This window comes from Cololabis saira, chromosome 21 (assembly GCF_033807715.1).
Source record: "Cololabis saira isolate AMF1-May2022 chromosome 21, fColSai1.1, whole genome shotgun sequence".
In the NCBI taxonomy this organism is placed as follows: Eukaryota; Metazoa; Chordata; class Actinopteri; order Beloniformes; family Belonidae; genus Cololabis; species Cololabis saira.
Window position 1 is genome coordinate 37,875,203 of NC_084607.1, and position 17,360 is coordinate 37,892,562.

Below are 17,360 nucleotides of genomic sequence, written 5' to 3' on the forward strand. Positions count from 1 at the left end.
ACTCATACTCGGTGTGAAAAAAATGGTATCGGGACATCCCTAGTCTAAACCCTGATGAAACTTGTCTTTTACCTTCAATAGTTTGGAAAGTGTCCTGAGCCCGACCCAATGGCGTGCGGAGCTTGGACAACACGGTGAACTGCGCAGCCTCCCAAACCGCCCACTGCCACAACAAAACCTCGGTTTTCACCAGCGTCCGTGGTACGACGTCTGACTTGCTGCCGTCAGCACTTCCCCGGCCGTCTCGTCTCTCCAGTCGCTGGCAGCTGTAGTAAAGACGCTCCAGCCACGGATCTTTGCTGTGGATACACGTGTGAGGATCAGAACAGATCATTCTAATTAAATTACTTTTACTACTACTAACAACAACAACTACAATACATACATAAAAGGTTTCAAAGAAAATACCTAAAACATTTTTTTTTTTTTTACTTAGGGCTATTTGTTAAGAAGAAACAGAAATAAATGCAATTACTTATTAATGAGTATCAACCTGCATTTTTAAATAATGAACTGAACAAGATGAAATCTGCACATTAGTTTTCAGTAGAAATAAAGTGCTGCAGAATGAGCTGTTGCGCCTGCCGGGTTGAGAGGAAACGCAGCCCATTATGGGCTCACTCATTTGAAACTATGGGACATATTTCAGAACTCCTTCAAGCAGGTCATTCAGCCCTACTGGAAGTGTGGTAAAACATGATGGCTATTCCAAGCAGCTCCACCATGTGGAGCCAACACACAACACCAGCTTGACCCTCAAGCCTGAGTTATGGTTCTGCGTCAAACCAACGCAGAGCACACGCCATCACAGTGACGCCGTCATGAACCTTCGGACTTCTCCGTCACTCCATTTCGTCGCGGTGCAGTACCCCCCATGACCGCTAATTTGCGATCTTTTCCTGAATGGTTTATCAGACTTTTTCCGGTCACAGTGAATCAAAGAGATAAGGACAACTATTGTGCAAAAAACCAAAACAAAAAAAATCACATATAAACGAAGAAAAGAGCCCTAAAGTTCACGACTGCTTCAAACCGGAAATGCATTGCTTCCAAGCGAACCAATCACAGCCCTCTCGTCTGCGTGTGGTCTTCGTCGCCTCCATGCGTAGTAACAATTTTCGGGAGGTGACGTCAGTGACGGCGTCAGTGACGGCGTCAGTGACGGCGTGTGGTACGCATCGACGCGTACCACACGCCGAAGGCATGGCATCGTTTTGCCGCAGAACCATAACTCAAGCTTAACACTCCCAATAACACTCCCAGAGGCTACAGAGTAAACAAAAAGTGACCCTGGTTTCTCTGGAGTCTCTGGACTTGTGGAGTAAATCTGTGGCGTACCCTCCACGGTGCAACACTCCATATAAAATGAAGCTGATGAGGTCACTGAAGTCCTGGGGGTGGAACGTGCTGCTCGGTGAGTGGCTCATGTGCTGGCGGATGGACAGAGAGATCTCTCTTATCTCACTGTGGCTGTGGTTACTGTATAGAAGCAGAAGAGGAAAAGAAACAAGAAATAAAACATACTCCATTGATAAGATACATCTTAACCCTGGTGCTGTCTTCAGGTCAAGGGAGGAGGAAGGGAAGAAAAGAAGGAAGGAAGGGAGAAAAGAAGGAAGGAATGGACAAAAGAAGGAAGGAATGGAGAAAGGAAGGAAGGGAGTAAAGAAGGAAGGAAGGAAGGGAGAAAAGAAGGAAGGAAGGAAGGAAGTAAGGGAGAAAAGAAGGAAGGAAGGAAGGGAGAAAAGAAAGAAGGAAGGAAGGAAGGAAGGAAGGAAGGAAGGAAGGAAGGAAGGAAGGAAGGAAGGAAGAAAAGAAGGAAGGAAGGAAGGAAGGGAGAAAAGAAGGAAGGAAGGAAGGAAGGAAGGGAGGAAGGGAGGAAGGAAGGAAGGAAGGAAGGAAGGAAGGGAGAAAAGAAGGAAGGAAGGAAGGGAGAAAAGAAGGAAGGAAGGAAGGAAGGGAGAAAAGAGGAAGGCCCCCCCTTCTCCTCCCTTTTCTCTCTTTTGTCCTGCAGGTGGTCGTGGGTGGCTTGTAGCTTGCATTACGGAGCACAAGTCTTTCCCCGACCCTGCACCCCAACCTGGGACTTGCTGATTGGGCCGGAGCTTCGGGAGCTGCGTGCTGGCCTGCGGTCCCCACCCCTGGTCATCCCGTTGCTGCTTCCACCTGCCTGCTGTGCTGTTGCCGTCCCTGACCCACCAGTCTGGCCCTCGGCAGGAGGGTCCCCCCTTATGAGCCTGGTCCTGCTCAAGGTTTCTTCCCTCCTAAAGGGGAGTTTTTCCTTGCCACTGTTTGGCTTAAGGTTTTTCTCCCACTAGGGGAGTTTTTTTACCTGCCATTGTTTATGTAATAACTGCTCGGGGGTCATGTTCTGGGTATGGGTCTCTGTAAAGCGTCTAGAGACAACTCTGTTGTATTAGACGCTATATAAATAAAATTGAATTGAAAATTGAATTGAAGGGAGGAGAGAGCAGGAGGAAAGAAGGAAGGAGAATGAGGTGATTTTGACCCAAAGACAGTACCAGGGTTAAAACATGCCAGTGTTTAGTAGCTCTCACCTCAGGGCGACATCCAGGGGGATTGTCCTGAGCAGTTTGGCGTAAGCCTGCCTGACCCGGACTGCTGAGTGGACCAGCTGGACCCGGCACACGTCCACACACCTGCACCCCCACAGGACACAGAGACATCAGTGAGACATGCACATGAGCTGGGACACACAAGGCCGTCCCCATGTTCTGATCCTGCAGTAGACACGGAGATTCACCTCTGCAGCAGTTCAGTGGACAGATACGGAGAGAGGATCTGTAAACTGTGGCAAGTCTGAAGGCAGGAGCTTTGATCTTCATGTAGAGCTGCTCAAACAAGAACAAAACAAAACATTTCAAACAATGATGAACTGAACACTTCAAGTGTCATTTCCAAATGATATGTAGCCCAAAAGCAGGACTTCTGTAACCGGTGGACCCACCGTTATCCAGCAGACCTCTGCAGAACTTGTTGAAGGAAGGCAGAGAGAACAGGGGGCTGTAAGTGTCCGACTTGACCATTAACAAGGAGATTTCCTGAGCCCAAGTCAGCAGTAGCTTCCTAAAACAACAAAAACAAACATTCACATGCCCCTTAATCAAAGTGGTTGGTTTTTTTCTTATTAGGGCCCAAGCACTGACGAAGGCCCTATTGTATTTGGAGGAATTCTTTTTCTCGTTTTTCTTCCGACGATATGAGGGCATATTTGCCCAAAAAGTCACCAAATTTTGCATGCAAGCCAGGCCTGGCGAAAAATGTGATATTTAATGGTTTGCATTAATGGGCGTGGCCTAATGGCTCAACAGCGCCCCCTAGAAGACTTTGTGCCTCAAGCCCCACAATACGGTTTGACGTACATGCACGAAAATCGGTACACACCTGTATCATGTCGCAACTTAAAGAAAAGTCTGTTGGCGACATGGCCGAAACCGAACAGGAAGTCAGCCATTTTGAATTAATCGTGTCATTTTGGCGCAATTTATGCCATTTCTTCGGCCGTTAATACGGCCCGAACCGTAACGTGCACCCAGGTGTGTTATACATCACAATGTGCGTCTAGATCCTGCGACAACGCGCATTACTTTTCTCAGTCAAAAGCGTTACTGTGGCGACGCTAGACGCCAAAAAGCAAGCCCCCCTTAATCTGATTGGTCCATATTTGATAGTTCCTACTTTCTACCAGAACTTTTGAATGGTTTGACATAAAGAGTCATGGGTGGTGTCATCGGACTTAGTTTTGAGTCCTTGACCTTCATTTGTTTAAATTGCACGCCGAGGGCCCGTTCATCGCTGCTTGCAGCTTTAATTTTATTTTGAACATGCAGTTAATTCATGAATGTTAGTACAAACCTAGCCTCAGGATAAAGGTGCTCCTTTGTAAGCAAAAGCCCCAGGAGGCTAAGCAGTGTGCTGAAATGCTTCTTTGTTGCTGTGGTAACGGTGCTGATGACAGCGCCATCAAACAACGAAGGAGAGGATGATGACAAGCTTGATGAGATAAAATGATCATGTCTGCAAAGAAAAAGAGATCAGGAAAAAATTTACTGGAATTCAAGAAATGAACATGAATCTGTTTCTTTTGTTTTTTTTTCCCTCCATTCTCATCCCCATACGTGAACATGACTTGTGAAGTGGTTTACCCAGTGAACAGTACAGTGAATAGACCTATTTGAACGGTGCAGTAGCAACTCTAACGGGAAACAAGACTGGAAAGAAGGAAGGAAAATAGAAGAAAATGCAAGGATAAATGTATTAAGGAATGTAACATTGTTTAGGATCAATTAGGGCTAGGTGGGGCAGTTGGTAGAGCGTCGGCCCATGAACCTGAAGGTCAGTGGTTTGAGTCCTAGTTCCTCCTGTGTCCACCAAAGTGTTCTTGGGCAAGACACTGAATCTCCAGTTGCTCCCGGTTGTCAGGCCAGCGTTGTGTGGCAGCTCCGCCAACAACCCGTGTGAGTGTGTTCGTGAATGTCTACAGTGAAAACCACTTTTGGGGCTGTAGGAGTACAGCTGGAAAGCGCTAGATAAGTGTAAGCCATTTACTATTTACATGAAAAATAAAAGTTGAAAATGAAAGGGAAAAAATGAACGAAGGCCTCTGAGCTATTTGGTGTGAGACTAAAATGTAGTGGACAGCAATATGGCATCACATGTTGGGTCTTTACCTGGTGCAGTGGGAGTAGAGGGAGTAGAGAACAGCATACTGGATGGCAGGATAGTAGACGGCTAGCTCAGCGTGAACCAGCCTCAGATTGTGACTGAGAAGAGCAAACACCGTAGGAGACAACGCCCACATCTAAATGAGACAGTTTAGAAATGACACATCAACATAAATACAGCAGTTCATTTCACAAGTACAAACGTTCTTTGCCATCTGAGACTTTCAGACACACAACTTTCAAAGTCAGCCGATTGCATCATTACGCAACTGGTCAGCAAGTAGAGGTCACACACTGCAAGATGTGACAAACCAGTCACCCAAATCAGTCTCCAAGCCAGGATATAGCAACAAAACGCCACAGAAAATGAGGTGGAGCCACACAGAACACTGGCTATTTATTTGGACATGGAGGAAGAGAAGGGAGAGTGGTGCAAGCCCTTGATATGATTTACTCAGAACATAAAGGAAAGAAACTCAACATGAGTTAAGGAAGGGATTAGCCCAATGGCTTCAAAATATACAGAATTTTATTGCATAAACAAAAAATGTTGCAATAATTGGTATTCAATTATTTTCCAACTGCCATTCATACATTAAATGTCAATAACGATCACCAATCAAGTGGAACCTTACTAGCAGAGTGGCCAATTTAGAGGGTTTTGATTTGGTGTTTTTTGCACAGTACAGTTTTCTTTCCCTCTCTCTATCCCTCTTTGATAAAACCATTTAGATAAGACAGAAATAATGATTATTTGTTGTGTCTGCCAAGGCTTTTCACTGTCTAGGATTAACTTCACCAAAACCCCAGAAGGACAGCAACACCAACTACCGAAGTATTGGTAACAGTTTTCAGCTGGGATGTGGTGCATGCTGCCCTGTTTAGCACTGATAACGACATGGACATTTTCCACAAGTATGAAGGGTAAAGGGACTACAACTTATGTTTGAGTTACCCATCTGATACAAGTTTATAGCATACTTCGTCTTCAACCATTTCAAGATGTTTTACATTTTGGCCTTTGCACCTAGCACTCCCAGGATCACGCCTACATGAATATTGATAACAAACATCTACATAGTCATTTATGCGATATTATAAACAAAACAGTCAATATTTTAATCTGCCTATGCATCCACCCGCTCAGGAATTCCCCCCGCTCCCTTCACTTCTGTCTGAGCATGTGCATTCACTAGCTACATGATTGCACTAATACATTCAGTTCTGGTGAACTAAAATAAGAAGCTCACTTCCGCTACTATGTGTTGCCGTGGTAAATCAGGGTGTTGGAGCTCCACCAAGGCTTTTTACAGTTGCAGTAACTCAGTCAACAAACTCAGTGGACTGAACCAACAGCACTTCCTGAAACGGAAAACTGCCAAGTTAGTTTTTTGACTCAGTTTGTTTAATCACCTTTCTGGAAAAGGCCCCAGGATTCCCTACGTTGTGGTGAGTCAGTCCATTCCTTGCTCTCCCAACTGAAAGATGTCTGTTTTACTGATCCATAATGACTGAATACCAACAGACAACCACCAACTGCTCACCGATTGGGCTCAAACCAGTGTGTGAGCTCAGCAACGGGCAAATCAGGATGCAAACTATACGCTGTCAAAGGGGCTTCAGTGTTAGCTTGTTTGGAAACAACTTCCAGTTTGGGTGAAGGAAGTTGACACCACCTTTAAAACCATCTGTTTAGTAAACCTCTAGTTAGTGTAAAGTCTAGTGTGTTAGGACCAGTAGTCATAGCTGCAGGTGCAGGACCAGACTAGAGCCTTAAACAGAGCTTCATCCTAGATACAGTCAGCCACTTAATCAGCCACTTAATCAGCCACTAATTGTGCAAGTTCTCCCACTTAAAAAGATAAAAGAGGCCTGTAATTTTCATCACAGGTATATCTTAACTATGAGAGACAAAATGGAAATATTTTTTTTTTTAAATTCAGAAAATCACATCTGATTTTTAAAGAATTTATTTACAAAATTATAGTAAAAAATAAGTATTTGGTCAATAACAAAAGTTAATCTCAATACTTTGTTATATACCGTTTATTGGCAATGACAGAGGTCAGACGTTTTTCTGTGAGTCTTCACAAGGTTTTCCTCCCTGTTGCTGGTATTTTGGTCCGTTCCTCCATGATGTCCTCTAGAGCAGTGATTGGTCCGTTCTTCCATGATCTACTCTAGAGCAGTGATTGGTCCGTTCCTCCATGATGTCCTCTAGAGCAGTGATTGGTCCGTTCCTCCATGATCTCCTCTAGAGCAGTGATTGGTCCGTTCCTCCATGCAGATCTCCTCCAGAGCAGTGATTGGTCCGTTCCTCCATGATCTCCTCTAGAGCAGTGATTGGTCCGTTCCTCCATGCAGATCTCCTCCAGAGCAGTGATTGGTCCGTTCCTCCATGATCTCCTCCAGAGCAGTGATTGGTCCGTTCCTCCATGATCTCCTCCAGAGCAGTGATTGGTCCGTTCCTCCATGATCTCCTCTAGAGCAGTGATTGGTCCGTTCCTCCATGATCTCCTCTAGACCAGTGATTGGTCCGTTCCTCCATGATCTCCTCTAGAGCAGTGATTGGTCCGTTCCTCCATGCAGATCTCCTCTAGAGCAGTGATTGGTCCGTTCCTCCATGATCTCCTCTAGAGCATTGATTGGTCCGTTCCTCCATGCAGATCTCCTCTAGAGCAGTGATTGGTCCGTTCCTCCATGATCTCCTCTAGAGCAGTGATTGGTCTGTTCCTCCATGATCTCCTCTAGAGCAGTGATTGGTCCGTTCCTCCATGATCTCCTCTAGAGCATTGATTGGTCCGTTCCTCCATGCAGATCTCCTCTAGAGCAGTGATTGGTCTGTTCCTCCATGATCTCCTCTAGAGCAGTGATTGGTCTGTTCCTCCATGATCTCCTCTAGAGCAGTGATTGGTCTGTTCCTCCATGCAGATCTCCTCTAGAGCAGTGATTGGTCCGTTCCTCCATGATCTCCTCTAGAGCAGTGATTGGTCCGTTCCTCCATGATCTCCTCTAGAGCAGTGATTGGTCCGTTCCTCCGTGCAGATCTCCTCTAGAGCAGTGATTGGTCCGTTCCTCCATGATCTCCTCTAGAGCAGTGATTGGTCCGTTCCTCCGTGCAGATCTCCTCTAGAGCAGTGATTGGTCCGTTCCTCCATGCAGATCTCCTCTAGAGCAGTGATGTTTTGGGGCTGTCGCTGGGCAACACGGACTTTCAACTCCCTCCAAAGATTTTCTATGGGGTTGAGATGGAGACTGGCTAGGCCACTCCAGGACCTTGAAATGTTTCTTATGAAGACACTCCTTCGTTTGCCCGCGATGTGTTTGGATCATTGTCCTGCTGAAAGACCCAGCCACGTTTCATCTTCAATGCCCTGCTGATGGAAGGAGGTTTTCACTCAAAATCTCACCATACATGACCCCATTCATTCTCTCCCTACACTGATCAGTCGTCCTGGTCTCTTTGCAGAAAAACATCCCCAGAGCATGATGCTTCCACCCCCATGCTTCACAGTAGGTTTGGTGTTCTTTGGATGCAACTCAGCTTTCTTTCTCCTCCAAACACGACAAGTTGTGTTTCTACCAAAAAGTTCTATTTTGGTTTCATCTGACCGTATAACATTCCTCCAATCATCTTCTGCATCATCCAAATGCTCTCTAGCAAACTTCAGACCTGGACATGTACTGGGTTCAGCAGGGGAACGTCTGGCCCTGCAGGATCTGAGTCCCTGATCGTAGTGTGTTACAGATGGTTCCTTTGTTACTCTGGTCCCAGCTCTCTGCAGGTCCTTCACTAGGTCCCCGTGTGGTTCTGGGATCTTTACTCACTGTTCTTGTGATCATTTTTACCCCACGGGTTGAGATCTTGGAGCCCCAGATGGAGGGAGATTATCAGTGTCTTGTATGTCTTCCATTTCCTAATAATTGCTCCCACAGTTGATTTCTTCACACCAAGCTGTTACCTATTGCAGATTAATTCTTCCCAGCTGGTCCTGGGGCCTCATGTACTAAGAGTGCGTGGATTTCAACGTGAATTCGTGCGTGGAATTAACAAGACCGCAAAAATTCATATGTACAAAACTGTGCGTACGCCCAAATCCACGCAGGTTTCTCTGTACATCCCAATCAGCGTGGATTTGAGCGCACATGCGGGAGCACAACACTCCGCCTTGTCTCCTCCCTCAAATATATGTTTGAATATGATAATGAAGATAATTATCCATTAAAAACTGCTTATCCTAACAAGAAATGTACAAAAACAGGTAAAACAAATAAAAAAAGAAAACATCGGCTCTGAGCTGGGTGTCGGACTCCAGTCCTCGAGGGCCGGTGTCCCTGCAGGCTTTAGATGTTTCCCTGCTTCATTGCACCATGATACAAGTGACTGTGTCATCAACAGAACTATCCAGACTTTGGTGACAAGCTGGTGATGATGATTAATTAGAATCAGGTGTGTTAAAGCAGTGAAACATCTAAAACATGCAGGACACCGGTCCTTCTGGGATTCAGTTTAACACCTACATTATGGTGTTCTTTGCTTTGCTTTGCGTTGCGTTCGGTGAAGAGTTGTGGTTTTATTATGATCGTACGGGTTTGTTAATGTTTATGGGCAGCGTTAGTGCATCTTTACACTCTGCTTTTTTTGTTTGTATTTTAAGAACCGACAACAGAATTTTTGGTGGATGAAAAACGGCTCATCGTTCTGCTTTATTGTCATGCATATTATATACTAACGGATTAAGACCAATGTACACGTTTATTTAGTCTTACACGTTATGGATGTCCGCGATCACCTCTCTCATAAGCATAACAATGTGAACAATATACATTTATATTTAAAACATGAAGCATTACGATCTGATATCCTCTGCTGCAGAAATAAAGACAATTTGTGCCGACGGGATTATTGAGGTGCAAACGTGAGAAATAAAGAGCAAAGTTGCTGTAACTCGGAGTGTTGCATCCGCAGGAGGAGGAGAGACCGGTCTAGATGTCGTGCCAAAGAGTGATTGCCTGCTAGAATCTGATTTCTCCCCTGAAAATGGGTCTTTTTACCTGCCAAAAATGGATTGAAGGCCAAATACAGTTAATGAAAGGTTGTTTCTGCCTAAATCTGACTTGATCTCATTCTTGAGTTTCATAATCTGAAATCTGACGGTTTAGCGCTCTCGCTCAACGGGCTGCTGTGCGCGCTCCCGCGGCCAGAAATCAGAAGAAATCAGATTCTGGCAGGCAATCACTTTTTGGCACAACACCGGTTTTTGCTTCAAAATTAATTTTAATGTATTTCTGTCCAGACACAGTTATGGGATGTTTAGGGTCTGGCTTTAATCTCCAGTAGGCTACTCGTCCCATACGGTCGTCATGGTGACAGAGATGTCCGACCTGCAGCTCCAGCTGAAGCATCATGTTGGTCTGAACCGGAGCAGCTGGTCCAGTTCAGGCAGAGATCCAGAAGATCCTCTTGGTACCTGAACCAGCTGATGATTCAGTCTTAGTCCTGGACCAGCAGATCGGTTTGGTGTCTGAGGACTCGCTCCTGATCCTGCCATCAGCAGGGTCCTCTAACGGAGCCAAAGCTCCATCAGGATTTGCGGGTTCCATCGTTGAGCTCCTGCCTCTAGTTGTTTGTTCAGATCATGTGGTTGATTGTGAGATTGTTGCAGCTCCACTCTTGCGTAATTTATCTGGTGATGTCGGGATTATCATGTCCTTCACGTGGTCGTGAACTTATTGTTGACGTTAAATTTCCTCATACTCTGCACTTCACTGCATCACCAGTGAGTGTCGCCAACGGACAGAACCTCAGAAAAGTGCGTACAACAGCCTTGATGCGTGAGTGAAGGACCGCAGCTTTCTACGTTCACGTCATTCTTTGTACATCCGACCGTGAGCGTTGAAAGTGGCGTACGCACGTTTTTTGTGCGCCGCACTCTTAGTACATAAGGCCCCTGGTCTACAATTTAGTTCCTCACGTCCTTTGACAGCTCTTTGGTCTTGGCCATAGTGGAGTTTGGAGTGTGACTGTTTGAGGTTGTGGACAGGAGTCTTTTATACTGATAACCAGTTAAAACAGGTGTCTTTTATACTGATAACCAGTTAAAACAGGTGTCTTTGACAGAGCCGGATTAAATAAATGGACTACACTAGGCAGACTGTGATTTTTGGGCCCCCCTCATTCGATGTTATTTATGAATTGAAATCTTAAACTTACTAATAAGTTACTAATAAAACTTAATTCACATTTTACATAGCATAGTCATAGTCAAGTTGGTTCTTTGTATTCCAAATCAGTATTCTATCAGACTATTTTTTGATTTTTATTATTTATACGTTATTACACCGCTCTATTAAATGCTATTAAATTATCCGTATCTTATCGATTGCGAGTATCATTGTTAAGCTATTAGTACCAGTAAATCACCAATAGGTGTCAGAATTGCTATGTAAACAGAGTAAAATATGATAAATGTTTTAAGCTATTGCATTTTGCAGAAAGTCTTAATTAAATGTGTTGATTAAATTGAATAGTTAAATAAGAAGTCAAATCTACAAAGACCAATGAAATTTGCAGTAAGACAAAGTGTGCTGTAGTATGTATGTCTGTATGTGTATATGTATGTGTATGCGTATGCGTATGCAGACCCGCCTGGGAGATTTGCGAGGCCCTGTGTGAAATGGCCGGGGTGGGGCCTCGCGCGTGAGCGCGTGTGAAATTTTTGGGTTTTTCGGGTCGGATCGGGTGTCTATATGCGCAATTTTAACTCTCCAATTAGCAAAATACTGGATACCTTCCCCTGCCTCATCATCTCTTGCCTCGACGCGGGGCCCCACGGCTGCTGGAGACCCGGTCGGATCGGTGATTTTTGTAACAAATTTATCAAACGAGCCTTTCAGAGAGGCATTAAACTCTTCCATTTTCTTTAGTTTTTTTCTTTTTTCATCCCCTGATGGAAATTTCCTGATTCTGTCTCGTTCTCTCGACATTGTGAGTCAGTTTGTTCCACACTCCACCCGTCTGGATCAGAGCAGCTTGTGTCTGCGCTTGGTCTGACCAGTTGTATTGAACAGACACGCGTATCATTGCACATATATTTATTGATATGCACAGACTAGTACACATTTAGGTCTGTAATGGAACGTGACTGTTGATATTTATAAGGGAAAAAGGGAAAAAAAAGCGAAAAAAAAAAATAGAAATTGAAAATAAAAACAAAAGAAACGGCCCATAGCGCGAGGCCCCTTGGGTAATAATGCACATATATATATGCCTTAGGTTTTTACCGTCATGGTATCAACCATTAATATGTGTGCAGACAAAAAAAAAAAAATAATTTTTTTTTTTTTGTCCCTCAGTCTGGGCCCCTCCCCTGTCAATCGGACCCTAGGCACATGCCTAGTTTGCCTTTGCGTTAATCCGGCTCTGGTCTTTTATACTGATAACCAGTTAAAACAGGTGCCATTAATACAGGTAACGAGTGGAGGACAGGAGTCAATTCCAGCTGGGATCAAAAACTGCAGATTTACAACATCACTTAAAGCGACACTACGTAACTTTTCCACCTTAATATAATATTTCCAGAGTCATTGTGATGGTACATCAACTTCCAACAGGTTTAATGACACCTCTGTCATGGTCTGAGGGGTCTGTATCGCCTTCACTGGCACTATGTAACTTTGAGGTGCATGGTAGGAACCCTGCCACAATACTGGTAAAGCACTACCGCTTTTATCCAAAGGAGCCGCCAAACTCAACATAAGCTGAAAGTTACATTGTGCTGCTTTAAAAGGAACCCTGGCTATTAAGACATGTAGGTCTTAAAAGATAAATGTTGGTATCAATTATAACAATGTGATATAAAAAACCTTTTTGATGTCTTCGTTTTTATAAAATTTTAAAATATAATTTAACATGTAGGTCGCCATTGTTGTTTACATTCTGGGTAGTGACGTCAGACGGTGGCTCCTGCTAACCCCCGTACACTGTTTTGACACCCAGAAACAGATGAAAACACAGCTAAACAGGTGACGGCGCACCACAAACACAGATCAAAACACAGCTAAACATTAAGGTGACGGCGCACCTACAAAAAAGTAAAAAAAAAAAAAAAAAAGTGCCGCACCATAAAGCATGAACTACAAAAACACCATAAAACTCAGATAGACTAACAGACCACACGTTTCAACTAGCAGATAGACGATGCTACAATAAAAACCCCAGCCTGATCTGGTGTCATTAAATTAAATAAAGATGTTCTTGCCTATTTGACGCGAAGTCTGCGCCTCCCGTTTCGTCAAAGTCCCGGGCCAGTCCCCTCAGCCTCTGGTCTGTTGTCACCCAGCACCGAAGCCGGTTTTAGGGGCGGCAGGGGTGGGCTATGCCCACCCAAACGTGCCTCCTGCCCACCGGCGTCTCCATCCCGGCGGCGAGAGCGGATGGCGGAGCGCTGCCGGCTCTAAAGCCCCGGCTACGCCGTCTACGGCGTAGGCTGCGCAGGCTACGCCGTGGCCTACGCCGTCTACGCCGTGGCCTACGCCGTCTACGCCGTCTACGCAGGAGCCTAATGCACTGGTAAGATACGCACGACATTGATCATTTTTGCAGATGTCCCGTGCATCACAGAACTTTGATCCAGTTTGCCTGAACCGAGACGTCTTATGGGCTCCCTCGTCAGCCTCCACGGCCGGGACAGTGCTGCTCATCTATGTTTTAGATACCTGTCCCAGTTAAACTAACGCGGCTTATCTTCCCAGAGCCACCGCTCTACGTCATCGCCCCCAGAATGCATTGCGCAGGTAAAACATGGCGCCTCCCGCAGGTCAAAATATGTGATAAACATTGTAGATTTTTAAAGCAATTCGATTATTTTATGTGTTTCTAACAACATATTTTAGTATAAGAGAACAATTGTGGCTAATTAGGGACTACATGTCTTAATAGCCAGGGTTCCTTTTAAGGTTAACGCCGTATTCTTCAAAGAAAGCAAAACAACTTGTATTAAAAACTGGTCTGAAAAATTCAAACTGTGAATGTATTGGTATCTGGTGAAAAACGTACCCCGATGAGTGAGTTCTTGGTGTTTCCGATGGTGGTGAGGGTGCTGAGGTTGAAGATGATGGTGAACTGGGCCTTCTCCAGCGGCAGGCTGAGAGCAGCAAACGCAGGGTGCTGGATATTGGGGAAGGGGCTGCAGGGAGCCGGGTTCATACCAGTGGGATCCAGGCTCTCCATCAGGCTGGACAAGGCACATGCCATTTCACCCAATACCAGTTTATAAGCAGCCTCCAGTGTGGGGATGTTTTTGAGGCTCAGCAGTGCCTGATAGACGCTGTGCACCGCTGACATCACCTGGCCAGCACAGGAACACACAATCAACAGCAGAATTTAATCAAAACCTAATGGAAGTATTGTCTATAGCAGGGGTCGGCAACCCGCGGCTCCAGAGCCGCATGCAGCTCTTTAGCGCCACCATAGTGGCTCCCGGGAGCTTTTTCAAAAATGTTTGATCTTTTTTTTCCTTATTTTCTCTTGTTTTCTTTTTTTTTTCTTCCTTTTTTCTCTTTTTTCCTCCTTTTCTTAATTTTTTCTTCTTTTTTTCTTCCTTTTTAATCTTGACATTTCTACTTTTTTCTCTCGACATTTCGACTTTTTTCTCGACATTTCGACTTTTTTCTCGAGATTGTACTTCAACATTTTGACTTTTTTCTCGAAGTGCATAATGAAAAAAAAAAATCTTCCCCCAGTTATAACTAATATAGATTCATGCAGCATGTGTTGCCTTCATTCTAAGGCTGATACAAGACTTTTCATTTTTTGCAGCTCCAGACATTTGTGTTTTGTGTTTTTGGTCCAATATGGCTCTTTCAACATTTTGGGTTGCCGACCCCTGGTCTATAGTGTATATTCTGTAGTTATACAATATATTAAGAGATGCACACTATGCATAACTTATTTAATCATTTTACTTGAATTCTACTCTCAGGCTGTGATAAAGAGCACCCACCTCTTTCTCTGGATGAAAGCGAAGCTGCAGAAGCTGAGACTCTGGTGCCAGTACTTTCTCAACAAAAGACACAGGCAGCTTCGTGTTCACCTGCTCCACAATCTAAGAGGAGGAAGAAGAAGAAAAACAAGAACTTCAATCTTACAACCAGTACTACTACTGAATGATTTCAATGGTCATGTTTTTTCAAACTCCTTTCAGAAATGCATCTGGTTTGTGTCATGTCAGAGGGAGCAACGTTTTAAGATAACAATCCACCAGGTTGGACGTAGTAGCTGAGATGCAACTGCTGCACTCACAGCAACAGACAAACCAGGTGGACTACGTTGAGAAACTGAGTGGACAACCCTGCTGATGCCGTATCTGCAGTAACCAGCCAAAGCAGGAGTTTTGAAGTGAGCTACTGCAGAAACTTCTGCCGCTTGTCTACTAAAATCAAGCGTCTGGTTTAACACAAATCTGCTTGTTTTCAGCGTATTAAGAATGTTCACGACTAAAACCCATTCTGAGAAGACTAACTTCAGGGGGACCTGAAGATGCTTTAGTGATGGGACATCTTGTGATGCCCCTAGGTTGCTAAAAGATCACGTTTCTGGAGTTGATACATTAGTGTGTAAACTTCATGGCTACATTTACACAGCTGTGGAAATAAACCTCTTTATTGGCCAAAGATTATTTTCAGCTCCTTCCTCCCTGACCGTTTGAAACTGTCAGTAAGGTTTAAACAGTTTGGCGCATGAGTATGAACTGTTATGGTAGCAGGACATATTGTTGTGAGAAAGCTTTGGCTTTCCATGGACCGTTGTATTACAGCTCACATGATGAGGTCCAGTTTCACACCAGGACCTCTCCGTCTCTTCCAGTCATGTCTGAATGAAGCTTGAGGAACATGCCAATGTCGAAATGTTTTCATTTTTACAAACTGAGAGCACCACTGAAATGCCCGTGGAGGTACGGTGGGGCCCTGGTCCGGCTTGGAGGGCCGGCCCCCGTCTACTGGATGGCCGGTGGGGGAACGTGGGTGTCTTACCAGGGCCGGCTTTGCTGGTCCTGCTTCCTGGCTTCGGCCTCCGCTCCCCCTCCTTCCCCCCCTACACGATTCATACGCACATAGGCTAAGGGGCGGGGGGTCCGGGTCGTGGGGGGCATTGTCCCGCATGGCCCGGCACTCCCCGCCTCACGGTTTTAACAGCAAAGTAGACACTGCACATTCAACACTTAATAAATACATTTGACAAGGACACGTAGTTCGGGAGGAGGGGGTCGGTGTCAAGTCGGTGTCAAATCGATACTTGGCCCTCCCCCTGCCCCTCCCTGTTTTTATGGCATTAATCACATACACTCAACACCAGGGGCGGGAGGGGGTCCCACATCACCCGCGTTCCCTCGCCGGCCTGGGATAGGTGGGTCGGGATACCCGGGCCTAGCGGGGCTCGCCGTGCAGCCTGGGGTGCCTTCTGGCGGTGCTGGACCCCCCAGGGGAGGGCGAAACGGTGCGTGATTATGTGTCTGTGTCGGTGAGAATGCGGTGTGGAAGGGTCCTGCCATGGAGGATTTGAGCCTCCATTGGCAGGACAACAAAACTTAATAATTTATCAATATTATACAAAGATGGTTATTATTATTATTATTATTATGTATAGTATATCTTATTATTAGTATAGGTATTGGATAGGTGAATGGATGAATGAATGGGATGCCTGGGTCTGGGGCCCTCCGTTGTTGGGCCTGCGCGGGTGTCGCCCTGTTGGGGGGTTCCCTCTCTCCGGGCCCGTCTTCGGTCCCCCCCGCTGCGGGGCACCCCTCTGGTCTTGGAGGGCCACTTTCGTGGGGGCGGGTGCACCTGCCCGCGTCGGCGGCCGGGGCGGCTCTGTCCCTCCGGGCAGGCTGGCCCCCTGCCGGGTGGGGGTCGTTGGCCTGAAGGGTGAGGGCCTCCTGGCCACGTGTCCGGCCCGGACGGCCGGGGATTGCCTGTGACGCGGTCCGCCGCCGCGGGATCCCTGGCTGCTTCTTCCCGCGCTGTGGGGGCCCCGCCCGCGGGCCCCCTCGGCCGCCACCGGGGGGGGGGGGGCCTCGCAGGCGGTGGGTTGCCTCCCTCCTACTTCTCCCCTCTGTGGGGTTGCTGGTGGCCTGGGTTCCGGGCTCTTCCGTGTCGGCCTCTGGTCTCGCGGGTGGCGGGGTTGCTCCTCCTCCTCCCCCCCCCTCCCCCACTATAGATACACTTCAGGTGGAGGTTTGGTTTAACACACACACACACACACACACACACACACACACACACACACACACACTTGGTCGGCTCCGTGCCGGTTTCATGTTTTGTTTGTGTTTTTTTTTGTTGCAGATTTCCAGTGCTTGACGTGTGTCTCTGTGTGTTCCTGCTTCCTGGATTGGCAGCGGATGTCGTCACCCCCCCCACCCCCAAAAAAAAAAAAAATCACTGGGTTTGTATGTGTATATTTATGTACGTGTATGCATATGTATGCGTATATATATGTATATATATTAAATATAGTAATAATGCACATATATATACCTTTGGGTTCTACCTTCACGGTATCAATCATTAATATGTGTGCAGACAATGTAAAAAAAAAAAAAAATAAATAAAAATAAAGTGAAATGATACAAAAACAAGGAGTGAAAGTTTGGCTACCCCGCGTTTAGCGCG

The 17,360-nt window shown here is 45.8% G+C and overlaps 1 protein-coding gene across 1 annotated transcript in view; it reads right to left on the minus strand.

The window, feature by feature from the left end:
• smg1 (SMG1 nonsense mediated mRNA decay associated PI3K related kinase) overlaps nt 1–17,360 on the minus strand; it is a 125,340-nt gene that overhangs the window by 78,536 nt on the left and 29,444 nt on the right. Inside the window, exons 12-20 of the mRNA XM_061712520.1 lie at nt 14,690–14,791; nt 13,744–14,034; nt 4,692–4,822; nt 3,877–4,038; nt 2,969–3,087; nt 2,765–2,852; nt 2,559–2,660; nt 1,339–1,479; nt 73–299 (exon numbers count right to left, since the gene is read on the minus strand). Coding sequence (XP_061568504.1) covers nt 73–299; nt 1,339–1,479; nt 2,559–2,660; nt 2,765–2,852; nt 2,969–3,087; nt 3,877–4,038; nt 4,692–4,822; nt 13,744–14,034; nt 14,690–14,791 — 1,363 coding nt within the window. The remainder of the gene's footprint in view (nt 1–72; nt 300–1,338; nt 1,480–2,558; nt 2,661–2,764; nt 2,853–2,968; nt 3,088–3,876; nt 4,039–4,691; nt 4,823–13,743; nt 14,035–14,689; nt 14,792–17,360) is intronic.